The sequence below is a fragment of the Abrus precatorius genome, unplaced genomic scaffold (assembly GCF_003935025.1).
Source record: "Abrus precatorius isolate BTA unplaced genomic scaffold, Abrus_2018 Scaffold3, whole genome shotgun sequence".
NCBI lineage: Eukaryota > Viridiplantae > Streptophyta > Magnoliopsida > Fabales > Fabaceae > Abrus > Abrus precatorius.
The window spans coordinates 10,513,954-10,530,576 of NW_020874373.1; the positions used below are offsets into that span (position 1 = coordinate 10,513,954).

Genomic DNA, 16,623 nt, shown 5'->3' on the forward strand with positions numbered 1-16,623 from the left:
AGTATGGTAAGGGAACTTTGTGCTAAGACTAGTGTATTTTTTTAAGAAAATCCTCTTATTTGTCTTCTCATTATTTTGAAAACAAGTATTAAATAATGTATATAAAATAATAAATAATAAATGCTATAAGTTTAAATTTTGTATATAAAAAAATCTTAATTATAAAACCTAATCTACTATGTTTTAAATTTTTTTTACTTAACAAATATTTCTTTTAAAAAATATTTATGATTTAACAAAAACAAACCAAATCAAATATATTAAGAGAAATAAAATATACTACTTATGAATGAATAATGATAAGAAGGCAAAGTGAAAGCATAAATGGGTTCAATGCATCGCACTGAATTAAATATTAATATTTTACTCTTTTGATCTTTTTTATAAAAAATAAAATTAAATATTTTTTTGTCTTTGTTATAAGAAACAAACGATATATTTAAGCTGCATTAATTACAAAAAAAATTATATATTTTTATTATTATTGTTATTAAATATATAAATTACTAACTATATTATTTAATATCATAAATTTTTAAAATAAATTTTATATTTATGAAAAATATAACATATTTAATTATTATTTTTAATCATAATAATTTAGTCTTTTGTCTTATAAAAAAGACCGAGGAAGTATTAAATAAAAATTATTTAATTTTTTATCTAATTTTTTAAATTAGTTGCTTTAGAATACCTCTTAACATATAATTATGTTGTTGCTTGAGTTTCAGCTTAGATTTTACTATTCTTTTTGTCATAACTTATAGTTTACAGTAAATGTAATTAAAAATATTTTTACTATTAATTTATTTATCCAAATAAATTTTTATTAAAGCAAATAGATTTAAAGATATAAAATAATAGTATATTTACATCATAATTTATCTTTAATATATTTTTAGAAGTTGTGACTCTTAAAATAAAATGTTTTGTTAATTATTTTTTTCACGTAATGTAATGTGGTATCGTTATTTTAGGTAAAATGTATTATCTTTTCATATATATTAAAAGTATAATTTACTTTTTAAAATGAGAGTATGCAAATTTTTTAATATTTTCACTTTTTTTTCATTTACCATAGTCTATTTTTAATGTAAAACATTATCTTTTAAAATTATTTATTTTAATATAATAGAATATTAATTTTTTTAAAAATTTATTCTTTTATAAATTAAATAAAATTATCATTGTATTTATTCTTAAATATTTGCACTAATTTCTTATGTTCAATTTCCAATAGATCTTTTATATTAGAACTTAGTTTATTATTAATAATTTAATAAAATTATAAACTTAATAATTATTTGTATTTATATAGTAAAAGATATAATAATGTTACAGATAAATTACTTAATTATTAAAGTTAACTTAAATTTGCTTACAAACTTTAACATACATGAAAAACTAAAACTAAATATTCAAACGTTTCTAAAGAATCTTATATACGTGTATCAAAGTATATTTATAAGTTTGTCATATTTCGTAGTCGATCTTGTTACAATAGGTTTGATAAGTGTGTAATTTTTAAATTTTGGAATGTGCTCCTTTAATTTTAAGTTCTTATTAGAGATTATTTTATTTTATATTTTTTAAGTATATATATCTTGAGAGCTAAGAAAAAAATATAGAAATAAAAAGAAATATAATTGAAAATGTGATAAAAAAAAAAAGATAAACCATAATAAGCATTCAAAAAATATAATTAATATGATAGCTAATGATCTTAGAATTATAAAAATAATTAGTCATTTAATTAAAAATTATATACGCTATTGTTAAGTAACAAAATAAAAAATTAGATAACAAAGATTAGAATTATAATTACAGAATTGTTTAAATAACTTTTTATATATAATATATTTTATTATTATAATATAAATCTTTTTTATTAAATTTAAATATATATATATATATATATATATATATATATAATTGAACGTAATTCATATTTTTAATTCAATCTTATTTACAACGCACGGCTAATATGTTAATTTTGTATCATACAAGTTACAAACTTAATTTATAACCTAGTGATGGATTTGCATTTGATATGTGCATCACTGGCTACATGCCTTTACGTCTTTAATTTTCACGCTACATTTTCATTTTGTTTATTATTTATACACAGCGATAGTTAATGCATGAATCAAGCATAAATTTAGCTATTTGTTGATATATAATTTTTATTATATTTTTATTAAATTTAAATATATATAATTTAACATAAATTTATATTTTAATTTAATTTAAATTTTGCAAAGCACAGGTAATATGCTGATTTTGTATTATACTAGTTAAATAATTTATAAAGCAGTGATGGATTTTCATTTGATATGTGCATGACCAGTTACATGCCTTTACGTGCTTGAGGAGTAGTACAATATGTCTGATGCAGGTTTATATATATATATGTATGTATAATCAAAGTTACTTTAAAAAAAAAATTCTTCAAAAACAATTTTTTAATTCTGTAATAATGAAATATAAAATAGTGGAAATTTTTTATAAATGTAAATATAATTATCTACAAAAAATTTAAAAGTTTATATCTCTAAAGTTAATTAAAAAAAGCTAAAAACTAAACCAGTTCTAACAAAAAAAAAAAGTATATTTCACCCATAATTTTCAATAAATTTTAATCCTAGAAAATAGACATGACTTTGAAAAAAATATTAACTCTAATAATTTTTAATCTTAAAAAATATAGGTACAAAAGAAAGAATATCTCTACGTAACATCTCACTTTTTAAATAAAGTGATTAATTGTCACTCTACATTTTAATTTTGTTTATTATTTATAGACTGCTATTTTAAATGCAAGAATCAAGCATAAATTTAACTAATTCGAGATACATTTCATGGGAATACTTAATAGAAAAGTCACGTAATAAAATAATTGACTTAAAAAAGTCAAAATTAATTTAATTGTTATATGTATTTAATTTCTTAAGCAAAATGTTGACTTCAAATTTGTGAATAAAAAATATATTATAAATATTTTCAATTTAAACATAACTATAAAACATAAAAATACATATAATTTAGTCGAGGTAAGGATTACATTGCATATTTATTATACGGTGCATAGAGTTTTGACTCTTAAGCTGCGATGTCGTTATGTAACAAGCTAGCTAATAACATTTTTTTATATGACAGTAAATCGCATATTTACAAAGGTTAAATCATAGCAGTCAAATTTGACGTTACTTTTATTATATTTAATGTAAATGATAATTAAACTATAACTCATTCATTAAAACAGAGAGTTTGACTGTTATTATTATCTTTAAAAACAAGTAGTCGAAGGTTTAGGCTAAATTATCCTAATCATTTTAAAAATGAATATCAGTCTTCTATATGTTTCTCACCTTTAACTAACAACTTCTTCAAAAAAACTGTTCGTAGCCGATTAACTTTTTAAGAAAATGCGTAGTCAAAAGTTTTAAAAGTATAGAACACTAATAAACTAGGTGATGTTTTACACTTCCTTCCTTTTACTATCGTTAGCAATAGAAAATTAGACATCACAACAAGTGAATAAATTTTGACATGTTATTATATTTGAAATCACTTATTAATTTTTAAAACATCAATTTCCTTTTAGAATTAAGTTTTTGTTTTATGTTAATTTAATTTAATTTTATAAAATGCAATGTGACCATATGATGGTTTATAATTTTTGAAGGTTCATTATATTCTCATATAACAGCATGCATCAAGTTTCGTACGTATAGTCTTTAGTCGGTGATCACCCCAACCTCCTCTTACACTTGGCTAAAAGTTAGGCTTTGCACGAAACTTCCTTTGGTGCTTATTGATAAGGTATGGTACAATAGAAGGGCCCTTAATTAATTTCCCTTCCCTTGACCAAAGTTTAATTAAGCATTTTTATTTGTCTAGAAGCAGATATAGAGAATCATTCAATTCCATTTCTTCTTCAACTGTGTTAGGTAAGTCGGCAGACTCAGTCAGCTGAATAAATTCTCAGCAGTGTGAGAGTGTGACCAAATTCTTGGATCTTTTTAATATGTTGACCCACAATAGAAAGCAACCCTAACTCATTAGTCTTTCTAGTCCTCTTAGATGATTATTCTTTTTCCGCATAACCCAAAGGAGCTTATTATATTCCAGCATTATTCTTTTGTTCATCCTCATATACCTATAAATGTCCATTGAAAAAATACGTTGTGATCGATATATTAAAAATTATAGTAAATACAGTAGAATAAAAACTTTTCACTATTCTTTAACTAATATATACTTCCAAAACATGGGTTAACAGTATATGTGTAGTGTCTCTTGTCAACGTTGTTGTAAGCATTTCATGACACTCCGGCTAATTACAGTGCTTACGCAGGTCAGATTATATTTTGTGCTAATTAACAGTCTAACTCGTATTAACTGGTTGCAAGTAGGGATGGGAATATAAGATTATTCTGAATATAGGAATTTCTTACCCAAAAGCAAGTGGCAAAGAATACAAAATTATATACCTCCAACCACTTATATTCTATTCCATAAATCGTAGCAGATTCAAAGTTGTATTTTAGTGAAGTTAATATCTCATTTACGGTTCAACTACTAGAGCTTTTCTAAAGTTTATGATTAGTGTTTATCGAGTTTGTTCAGAATATTTTGATTTCACGTATAAACTTACTACCAAAAATAATTTTTTTCCCTAATACTCAAGATTTTGTGGCAAGTTATGAAATATCGTGTCATTATATGAAATTATTTTTTTCCTAAAGCCTATGCAATGTAATATTTAGCTTTTGTCATCTGAAGCCTGTGCAATATGGTTTTCTTTTTTGTAAATTTCTAACAGAATTATATTCAATTATGTTCATTTTTTCTTTTATTTGGCATCCTGAAAAAATACATATACATTTTATTAAAGTAATTGACCTTTTCTTTTAAAAAATATACTGCTTCAACGATACATAAACATTCTCTTTAATAATGGTGTTATTTTAATCAAACATGTCTCCTTTGCCCTTTTAATTTGGAGTGTACGGCACTGTTTACTTTATTTTTTCTTTGATTTTGCCTAAATGTTTAAGGGATGCTCAGTACCTGAGAAAGTTCATGTTTGAGAATGACTATTTTTAAGGAAATGATTTAAAAAAACTTGCAAATTAAAATATTATTTTCGGTGGATCAAGCAGGAGCCTGTTGTCATTGGTTTTGCTGATAGTCAACAGGGCACTTAAATGCAATTGACGAAACTGCAGAACAAGCGTGGCCTAGCTGTGATTGGTGGAGCAAACGCAAAATCATTTCAACTTTTAATTGTTTATTTTATTGTAAAAATAACTGCAGAACTTTAGCAGTTTGGATGACCCAAAATATTTTAAAATAGATTTTCTTTTATTTTGTTGCTTTCTCGAAGAATCTTTTCCCTTATAATTAAAGTTGCATCATTCAAATCTATGGTGGCTCCTTTTCTTTCTTTTATCTATAATATAATATATAATACAGTATTCAATCAACTTGGGTTTTTCAGTCAAAGTTCCCAGACTCTACTTTAAGACCCCATGAAGAGAGGTTGAGATTTTTCTAAAGAAAGCTGTAAGTGAATGGATAATGGAAAACCCGACAAGGGTTTTGTTTTGGCTTAAGCCAAGCTCATTTTCAAGGTAGCTATCATAATTTCCCTCTCAAAAGACAACGAAAACGTTAGATGGCATTTGAGAAAAGGTTATAAAACGAAGGTACCTTTGGTGGAAACAGCCAAACGAAGTTGAATTAAACACGCACAATACGTGTAGTCTTTTCCTCTGATTTCCAATTCCAGAATGACCTTAACTCCCCGGCATTGTCAACCTTATAAATCATAGGCTTTTGCATTTGTCATAGGTTTACCGAATAATAAATATAAAATTTATTACTTTTATTTAGTTATCTAGATTGTTTTTAAAAAAATTAATATTATTAAAATATTAGATGCATTTACTTTATAATTTGATAATTTATATGTTTCATTTGCAGAGGATAACATAAACTATATAGTACAAATATATATAAGCCAAAAGCCAAAAGCCAAAAAGACAGCATGCCTTGTGCCTGATTGGAAGTGTGAATCCATGTGGATGCCTAATAAAATTAAGTCATGCTTTTCCCACTCTTCATGCCCTCAGTGCTTTGATTTGCGCAATCATGGGAGAAGACACTTATCTTATAGTGTTTGGCTGGAGGAGAAACAAATTAAAAATTTGAAGGGGAATTTTGAAATTTCATAATTGTTAGTTTGTTCAATTGAGAGATAAGAGAAATTAAAAAAATAAATTTTTTTATTTAATTTCATCTCATTTAAATGGGAAGAAAGGAAAAGACCACTTCACTTTGTTTTCTTTTATTACACTATTATAACCACACCATTCACCTTAATTATTTTGTCCATACGATTTTTAATTTTTGAGTGTTTTGTTTTTTACTTTTTTTCTTAATTGAAAAGTAGAAAAAAAAAAACAATATATTTTTTTCTTTATTTTGTCTCATATCAAACTATGCAACAATCCACTTTAGCTTTTTCTTTCTTATTTTCTTTCTCGTCATTGTTTCTCTTTGCTGCCAAACGGAACATTATGGTGCACCTTGTTGAGCCCTGTTTGACTGAGTAATATAGGCTAAGTTTGTTTTATCTTTATCGTACCATAACGCACATTCTCTAAGGCATGATAAATGACTAAAATGCATTGCAGAAGGAATCCCAATCACATTCAATGAAAGGGAAATTAAAAATGGAGTGATGCCTAAATTGCATTTAATAATAAATATAAGGTTAATTTTATAATATTCTTTAAAAAAATTTTAGAGTATCGTATATGACAAATTTTAATTAATAATATTTAAACACATATTTAAATAATAAATTATAATATTTATTATATTGGAATAAATTAAAAAATATTTAATTCTTCAAATAGAATTAGGACGTAATTAAAATTTTAAAATAAAATAATATTATTATATTAATATATTTTTATATTCTTAATTCTATTATTATTAATATTTAATTATTATATTAATATATTATGTTATATTTTTTATATATAATAAATAAAAATTATTTAAATATGAATTATATTTTATTTAAAATTAAAAAATTAAAAAAATAATAAAAAAGTAAAATAAAAAATTTAATATAATATATATATATAATAAAAATACATAATAAATAATATAATTTTAAATAAATTATATATAATAATATTTATTTAACTTATTACGTATTTTTTTATTAGTATAAATTTTTTGAATATGAAACTCAAAAAAATTTAGAATAACACAACACACATCTAAATATGAGCACGAAAATATTGTTTTTACGTACTAAACTAAAATGTGTTTATGAAAATTTTAACTTGAAATGATACAACTTAATAATCTTTTAAAAATTAATTCACGTGTTTGATAATAAATAAAATATCTATTTAATTGAAAAATATTTATATTTATTATTTTTACAAAAAATGATAAAAATATCACCATCGTATAAAATATATAAAAAGACTTTTTACACTATTTTATATTTTTCAAGTAATATATCAAATACTTCTCATATCTGTAATAATTTACTATTAAAAATTATTTTCTTACCTTTTGATTAACTTATCAATTATTTTCATCAGTCAGACCTTTGATCTTTCTCTTATCGTATAAAACTCGGACCAAGGGCTCTATTTTCTGTCATTACGTTAGTGTGACTTCAGAAGATAAAAGCCCAGATAATGCACATAGCACATCAATTATGGTATCCATGGTCCAATAAGATAGAGTCCTTTTGGGCCTAGAATTAGCAACTATAGTTCATATAGCCCATTAACTTATTTATAAAATTATCTTTATATGGATCAACTTAATTTTGTACCATCTAAATCTGATCTTAATTAAATATAGGTATCATTGAATTTCTTTGGATTTATAAACCTATTTTAATATGAAAAAACTGACCTAATCAAGTTAGAGATGGGTGAAGGACATCTGCCACCTGTCTCACAGACACAACTTCTAATTTTACAATACATCTTTGTCACAAGAAAATAGTTGAATCAACAATCTTAATCCATTATTACAAAAACTCTATTTTTTTTTATAAAGCAAAAACTCTATTAAAATGTTCTCTAGAGCAATATCAAAATAGTATCAGCCACCCTAAACAACAAAACGAAAAGATAGTTTAAAAAAAAAAAGAGTGGACTGGCCCCACTGGGTCCAATAAGATTCACTACGATCTACTTACTTTAAGCTTAGGTCCATCTCACAATCAATAATTTTATCCTTTTTGTTGTTTCAAAATATTATCTGATAAAAAAAAAAGTTTGGGGCTTACATGAAAAACATAAGACATGCAAAAGAAAAGGATGGAACCTCAGATCCCTGCCATCCCAACTCCCTCCCTCCCTTTACACGATTCAAATGCGAAAACAAAAATCTAATTAATTTTAATATTTTCTCCGTTTCAAAACAAAACCTTGCACATTTAAGCGCTTGTTTGGTGTCCAATTGTAAATAAATAAATAAATCGAGGAGTATATACTTTTTTTCACTTTAAGTTTTAACATATCACGTTAAAATACATGTCATATTCTTAAGAGATTTTGTGTGACAGTTAAAAAGAGATAGATACACATAGCACACAGACTAAGACAATAAGAAGGAAAAAGGTAAAGAAAATAGGTACACATTACAAGCGTCTTTGAAACTAGATTGCCTTCCAATTATAGGCCACATACACTATTTATGGCCCAATCCTCACACATTTGACTCTTCAAAATAATTGTATTTTTAAAGATATAAGCGCATCTGAAAATGTTCCTCAAACATGATTGGACTAATCTAATTATCAAATCAAATGGTTAATTATGTAGTTAAAAAACTAAAACGTTAATTTCACTCTTCACCAACTCCGACCAAACAGGTTCTATTGTCACAATTAGTACACCAAAGTTCCCTCCAAGTCTTGTTAAAAATATGCATATAGTAATTAAAAGTTCCCTCCGAGTCATGTACCTATATTTGTTTGTTATTGAGTGACATGACCCACGTCACTGTTCTACCCTTGTATCATTTTCACACTCCAATTACATCCAATGATAACAACACCTGCAAACTATTCTAAGGAAAGTCTAATAAACACCTCCAGGTGTTAGTGTTCTAGTGGTACACTAAAGCCTACCAATTAATCATTGTATTTCCTTAATTTCAATTTTACTATTTTCAAATCGCGATACTTTTCTGTTCCACACAAAACAAAATAAAATTTGAATAAATTTGTAGATAATTCAACAAGATTTATTTCTCCACATTCTGAATATTAAAATATTGTATCATATTATAGTTGTTTTTCTTAAGTTAATAACATTTGGTGTAACGATATTGACATTCCATAAAATGAACATTAATATAATAATAGCAACGTGAGGCGTGGGGATTATGATTTGATAGGGGAAGAACAATGGGGAAGAGGAACCGCACACGTGGCGTAATCAGGAATGAAAGAGTTTATGATGATGTCATGAGTTGCATGGAGATAAAATACGTTGCTATAGTGAATACCTATTACATGTTGCCACGCATGAAGGATCCACCTGTGTTAAAGTGGTGGACATAACACGTGTAAAATCAGAATGGTTCATTTCATGTTATAATATATATGGGTGGCCCACTCAGAATTTCTAGCCGACATTACAATTAATTAAATCTAACAGGTAAATATCAAAAGTATAATTTTTCTTTTGCTTTTGTGCCCCTGCTTTGTTGCTATCAAAATTAACTAAATTCAAATGTTGTGTCCTAACAGTGAAACATAATAATGCTCTCTTTTTCTAAGATTTCCCACAAAAATGAATTTAACCAACATTTATTCATAAATTAATGTATGTTAAATATGCAAGGAAGATATATAACATTAATTAAAGAAAATACATAAGATGGAAGGATAATGACCCCACAACATAAAATGTTAAATTGAAACAATAGCTCAACTAATAATTATCATTATATTTTTGAAATAACTAACACTTAAATCACATTACTTTCACCAGCTCAAAGTTTGAAATCAATGTCCCTTTTAACTATAGTATAATAATCGAAGTTTAAGACGCAATTGTCTGAAGTGACGAACAAGTATATGTGTGTCGACAACAATTTTTCAAAAACACAACAGATGGACACAATAATGTCTTACCAACAACAAAAAATTGAGCAGTTCTAATTTGAAGTAATTTTACTCAAAACTATTGAAGGTTTCCTCTCTTTGGGGTGAAATTCATTCCCTTTTCCTACCATAGGGAGTAATGGTGGTATGCCCTTGGCTTAGTTTCAACTTAGGTGAGTTTATAATTCTTTTTCCTTTTTCATATTTTAAAGGTTATATTTCTTTCATATATTTTTTTTTATCACATCATATATAAAATTTATATTTTTTGCTTCTCCCCGTAGGGATATGCAGCCTTAGAAATGTCAAACTAATATTTTAAAAGAAAAACAAAAATCATATGTATCTTGCTTCTAATTTAATCTTTTTCTTATATTTTTATAATTTTTAATAAATTTTACCCAATAATTAAAAAATATATTTCTTACATTTTTCATATAACCATGCAAGTACTAAATATTCAAATACAATTATATGTTATGCAATAGTTCAAATGTATGAAAGTAAAAGTTTTAATCAAGGCTGTTTTTTTTTTAATTTTATTTTGACCCTTCAGATTGATTTGAGTAAATAGCAAAAAATTATTGGTTAATTTGTTATAACCCAGTTAAACCGTTAGTCCTATTTTAATTACGCGGATTATGTATTTAATCTTAAGTTAAAATATAAGTGTTTGTAGAGTTTTTTTTTAAAAGTTCAAGTAACTCTTTTAACGCCATAGACAAAATGTTGTCTAAGGGATTATTAATTATTTGTTTTGGTAACAATTTTTCACTTACAGCTAGCAGTCACACTAATTATAAAATTGTTGCTTAAATAGAATAAATTATTATAATTTTTGAGGCATTGAAAAATAAAACTTAATCTAATCTGACCAATACACTAATAATAATACTCTATAACTTAAGCATAATTTGAAAAATATTGATAATTATGAAAATTGATTTGGACAATTAGTAAAAGAATTAAAATAAGAAAATAATTTTATTCTAAAATTAAATTTTAAGTGTTTGTTGAGTTATTTTTTCACTAAAATTAATGTTTATTTGAACAAATCATGCTAATTTTAATTGAAAATAATACTAAAAACTTTTATCCTTACACTTAATCCATACAAGTTACGGGTTAATTTAAGTTGGCACACACTTTAGGACTTTATTGAGGAGTGGAGACTTGGGAGGGACTAAGAATGAGAAAAAAGAGAGTTTGGGTGTCCTAGTATAGAAATAAAGGAAAGGTAAAGGGCTAAAAAGAAGCAAAGAAAAACACTTGAATTTGTCCCCAAAAGAAGTCACTGCTTACAAAAGATTTTCATCAAAAATGTACTCTCCTCCACTCCATCCCTATTTTATTGTCTTTCAAGCTCTGTCTGTGTGGTCTACACTCCTCTCTCCATTTCCATTCATTAAGAACCTCACAAAAACAAAAGTACCTCTCTCTCTCTCTCGCACACGCGCACACACACACACACACAATCACACTTCGTACACTTTCCCTTCACTGATGACTACTGACACATAAAAAGTTAAAACCCCACACACACTCCAAACACAGCCTTTGGGATGATGAACGACCGAATAATGGCTTCAACGAGGCAGGAATCAGAGGAAGAGCAAGAAGATGAACAAATCAGAGAGATCCATGCTTTGACCCCACCTCGTCCTCCACCGCCACGTGGCCGTCGAAGAGAAGCGTGGGAAACACACAGTCACAGGTCATCCTCTCTCTCCATGGCTAGCACAGAAAGCGAGAACTTCACGAGCATGAGCAGAGAATTCAGCGCTCTCGTCCTAGCAGGCTCAACTATTGACCACAACAACATAAGTCCTATGATCAACAACACCCACGACAATGAAAGAAACAACAACATAAACAATAACCACAACTTGGGAAGGATCAGAGAAGAGGAGTTGATGGAAGAGACCAACCCTTTGGCGATCGTCCCAGATAATCACCCCTTGGGCCATGTTCCATCTCAAGGAATAATGGGTGCTACACGTGGCAATGGTCAAGGTCAAGGTCAAGGTGGCGGTGAGGAACAAGTGTCGGTGCAGAGGGTGAAGAAGGAGGAGGTTGACGCTAAGATATCAGCATGGCAAAACGCTAAGGTTGCTAAGATTAATAACAGGTTCAAGAGAGAAGATGCTGTCATCAATGGGTGGGAGAGTGAGCAGGTTCAGAAAGCAACTTCTTGGATGAAGAAAGTTGAGGTAAAATTAACTGTAACATTTTTCTCACGCTGTTATTTGCATGTTTCTAGTTCTTCGTGGGTGCCTCTTCTTTTTTTTTTTTTTGTGTTAGTGGATTGATTAGGCTTCTTTTCAGCTTATGATTACTCTCAAGACTAAGAACAGAGAAGGCTTAGATTGATTGATTATTGATTCAATCAATTCATGATCAAGGTTAACTGTGAAATTAAAGAAAGATTGAATAAGATTAGCTAGATAGTTATTGTCTAGATGATTGCTTCATCATTATTATTGTTATTAATGATGGATTTATGCATATAAGCAAAGGTGGGGAATTATTTTCCCTTGGTTGTTGAGGAACCACAAAAAAAAGGAGGAAAGAAAAACTAGTTATAAAACATAAATAAGTCTAGATTCATTGTCAGTCTTCATTTCCTTCATTATCATCTTTGTTATTTCCTAAGCAATAGTGTCAGCTGCAGCATCTACCCTTTGTATCTTGGTCATATATATGGGTTTTTTTTTGGCATGCATTCCTTGAGCTTGATATCACATAATACCACAGGTTTAATGTCTAAATCATCAGAGGCTGAAAATGATGTGGAGATATCACGGGAAATAGTCCTTTAAAAAGTTGAACTACGACTAATAAGCTCTTCAACGGACAACCTCTCATTTTTCAACTTTTTCTTGCATTGGTAATTGCTATAAAATATCATCAACCTCCAATCAATTTCTATAAACGGTACATTCTTTTGGTTAGTATATACATAACATGGTGATATCAAAAGGGATTTCTATGGTCTGCATTTATTGCCTTATTATTGAAGCAAGCTACTTTTACATTGACATAGAAAAGAGGTGGCAATGTGTTACCCACCAGCAAGTAACAAGTTGTCTTGTCCTATTATTTAATTTCATGTTAATTTCAATTTTCAACTAACATAACGTGGCCATAGTAGTAGAATTACAAAACGTTGACTATAAATAAAAATAATCTTTTGGAGCTATACACAGTGATTACAATTTAATTAAGTTAATCATGAGCCAAAACTCTAATGCATTGTGCAGAGGAAGCTGGAGGAGAAAAGAGCAAGAGCACTGGAGAAAATGCAAAATGAGATAGCAAAAGCTCATAGAAAAGCAGAGGATAGAAAAGCATCAGCAGAGGCAAAAAGAGGAACTAAAGTGGCAAGGGTTCTTGAAATTGCTAGCCTTATGAGAGCAGTTGGAAGAGCTCCAGCCAAAAAATCCTTCTTTAAAGCTGTCTAATATTTTATATTTTCAAAAACACAATCTAAGGTATACCAAAAGGGAAAAAAATTGAGAGAATATTTATTATGGGTATAATAGATGCCATAGTCTATAAGAGCCCCTTTTCCTTTTTAAATTAGCTAAAGGGTGCGAGGGATTGCAGTGAGCAGCACTAAAAAAATTGGAGACGTGTGTTATATGAAAACCAATTGGAGTGTTTTTAAGTGATTGATTACAGTGTATGAATGTGTTGAGTGGTGACATGCTCATTTGATTGTGCTGGTTAAACACTTTTGTGTTTTGTACATTAAATATATATTTTGCTTCTTTGAATTATTTACCTCTCATGATCACTAGCAAATGCCCACACCATACCTAACTGTGGCCGGTGCTTACCTACATTTGTACTGATATTCTCTAAAATATGAAATTATGGCTTACCAAACTGCTCCCCACAAATCCATCCAATCATTTGTTAATTCTCAAATCCTCTCTAAGGAGACACAAATAATTGTTAAGTTTTGAGTTGCAGATTTAAACATCCAAGTAATTGCATGCTTAACGCACTAAATTGCATATCTGACTTTGACATGAAGGTGAGATTTTCTCATCTGTTGGAGCCTAGCTGCACATATATATACCTTAAAAAGGTGAGATATTAGGGATATATACGCACTAAGCACTAAAAAAGTAAATTAAATTTACAGGTTTTTTCTTTTAAAATTAAGAACAAATATACATACTATACTTTTTTTATTTCGCATGCTATTTAACTGTAGAGCAACTAAATGTTTGAACTCGTTTAGTTATACATGTTTTGGCTAGTGTTTGAATCTCTGAACTTCCATAAATTCAAGGCTAGCTTCGTCTAAATCGTGGAGAAACAATAAAATTTGAAGAAAAACATGTAGTCTTTTCAAAGTTGAAATATATTTTTGTTCATATTAAAAAAATTTATTATTCATTGATATATATATACACGCACGTGAATATAAACTAAATTGAAATATATTAAATTTTCAATGACAGTTATAATATCAAATAATATGGAAAATGTTGAAAGTAATTATACATATATGAATTAAATTATTTTTTATGAAAAATTAATTTAAAATATGGATTATATAAAGAATTAAAATATATTTTGAAACTCATTCGAAAATTAGAAGAAAATAATAAAGATTTATTTATATTAAAATTGTTGTCTATCTAATAAAATTGTTATTATTTAAATTGAATTTGATAATATAAACTTATAATTTATTTAGGAGTTTATATATATTTTTTAAATATTAATAGTGTTGTTTGTTAATAACAAAGCTAATTTTTGAAAAATTTGTTGGAATAGCATTTAACTTATGACTATCAATAAATTTATCTCAATTTTATTTTTATCTTCTTAAATAAATTACACATAAGTACAAATTAATCTTAATATTTTTCTTTTTATTTAATTATAATGTTATATTAATATAACATTACATATTCTTTTTAATTATTTAATACATTTCAGCTAGTTGTACTAATTAAGCACCTCTAATTCAAATTGGTTATAAATTACATAATTTTATCTAACTTATCATAAAGAAAGAAAATTATTTTATATGTTTAATTTATAGCCATGTTTTTAAAAAATAAATTAGTCATTAAAGAATTAATTCATAGTTGAATAGATCAACAATGATCAAACTGTAATTAATTTAGTTAAAATGCTTACACACAATAATATAAGCATTTTAACTAAATGATCATGACATAGAAGTTAACAATTTTGAGACACTTTGCATTTTCACCCTAGGCCTACCTAAAATTATTTCATGCATTAACTACATTAATCGATTCAAACCATAAAATTGATGTTCATTTAGCATGATTTAATGCAATATAAAACTTAATGGTGTGTCAATTCTTTAAGATGCATTAAACAAGCCAAATTTTTTCTGAGAAGATTAAAGAAACAATCCAAGTAATAGTGATAATAGTTGTTGATTGCAAAAAAAAAGTAAAAGAGTATCTAATATTTTCGTTAATAACTTTTATCGACATATAGAGGAAAAGGTTGATTGAATTTGACACACTTCCCTAGAATAGGAATAACATAGGCTTTTGCTTCCTTCTACCGAGCTTCATATTTTAACCATATTCTTTATATCCTTCTCCTGTTTGTATTATTGAAATGATTTGTTCTTTTCATTTCATTGGATGCTATATATAATGACAGTCTTTAAAGCCCTTAATTATGAGAATAATCTAATCTACTCCTTTCCTTCAACATCAATTCAGTTCTTGAAACAGTAATTCGTGCCAAATTCACAGCCCCTAAATCGAGACACGTTAAACCAAGGATTATTAGCATTAACTCGAAAATCACTTTTATATCAGTATCCAAACTCAAGCCTCTTATGTCCATCTCATTTCTCACAAGTTCTTCCAAGTTATTTTATTAATTTTTTCATTTGAATCATCCACGCTGACTTTGGTTGATTCCTTTACATGAGTGTCAAGGCTTAGAGCATCTAGTTAATGTGCAACTTTTTCAAAGCGTCATTCCAAGCACTGAAATTTCAGATCCTCCATTGCTCCAAAGTTTCAATGCAATTTCCATATTAATCTTGTATAATTAATCTTGTGGTCTATTGTTGCTTTGATTGTGTGTTGCCAATTTGCCATTGGCTTTGCCGAACAACTAAGGGTTATGCCAACAAACGTAGCGTGTTGCGGAATTAAAGGTTATCACTCGACATAATATTTAATTAAAGATAAACAATCAACTCAAAGCTTGAAAAAATTATAATTGTGTTGAATAAATATCAAAACTAAATAATAAATGTACTTAAACCGATGCTTAAACTTAATAATTATCAAATTCTAATAAAATATAAAGTTCTAATCAAATAATATATTTCTAAAAAAATATATAACTTATCTAAGATATTTCTAAAAAGAAATTTTAAATATCTACATAACATAATTATCATAAAATTTATAAATCATGTAAATAATATCTAAATATATAAAAAA

At 27.0% G+C, this 16,623-nt stretch overlaps 1 protein-coding gene across 2 annotated transcripts; it reads left to right on the forward strand.

Moving 5' to 3' along the window:
* The first annotated feature begins 11,498 nt into the window (after nt 1–11,498).
* On the forward strand, nt 11,499–13,931 carry LOC113862352 (remorin 4.1). Of its 2 annotated transcripts, none has more exons than XM_027495442.1 (3): nt 11,499–11,639; nt 11,678–12,369; nt 13,420–13,931. In XM_027495442.1, exons 2-3 carry the CDS (start codon nt 11,722–11,724, stop codon nt 13,618–13,620), a joined length of 849 nt encoding a protein of 282 aa, XP_027351243.1. In that variant the 5' UTR covers nt 11,499–11,639; nt 11,678–11,721; the 3' UTR covers nt 13,621–13,931. The 2 variants fall into 2 exon arrangements, with proteins under 2 accessions (XP_027351243.1, XP_027351242.1); XM_027495441.1 differs by having other exon boundaries at nt 11,503–11,635; nt 11,674–12,369.
* The last annotated feature ends 2,692 nt before the right edge of the window (nt 13,932–16,623 follow it).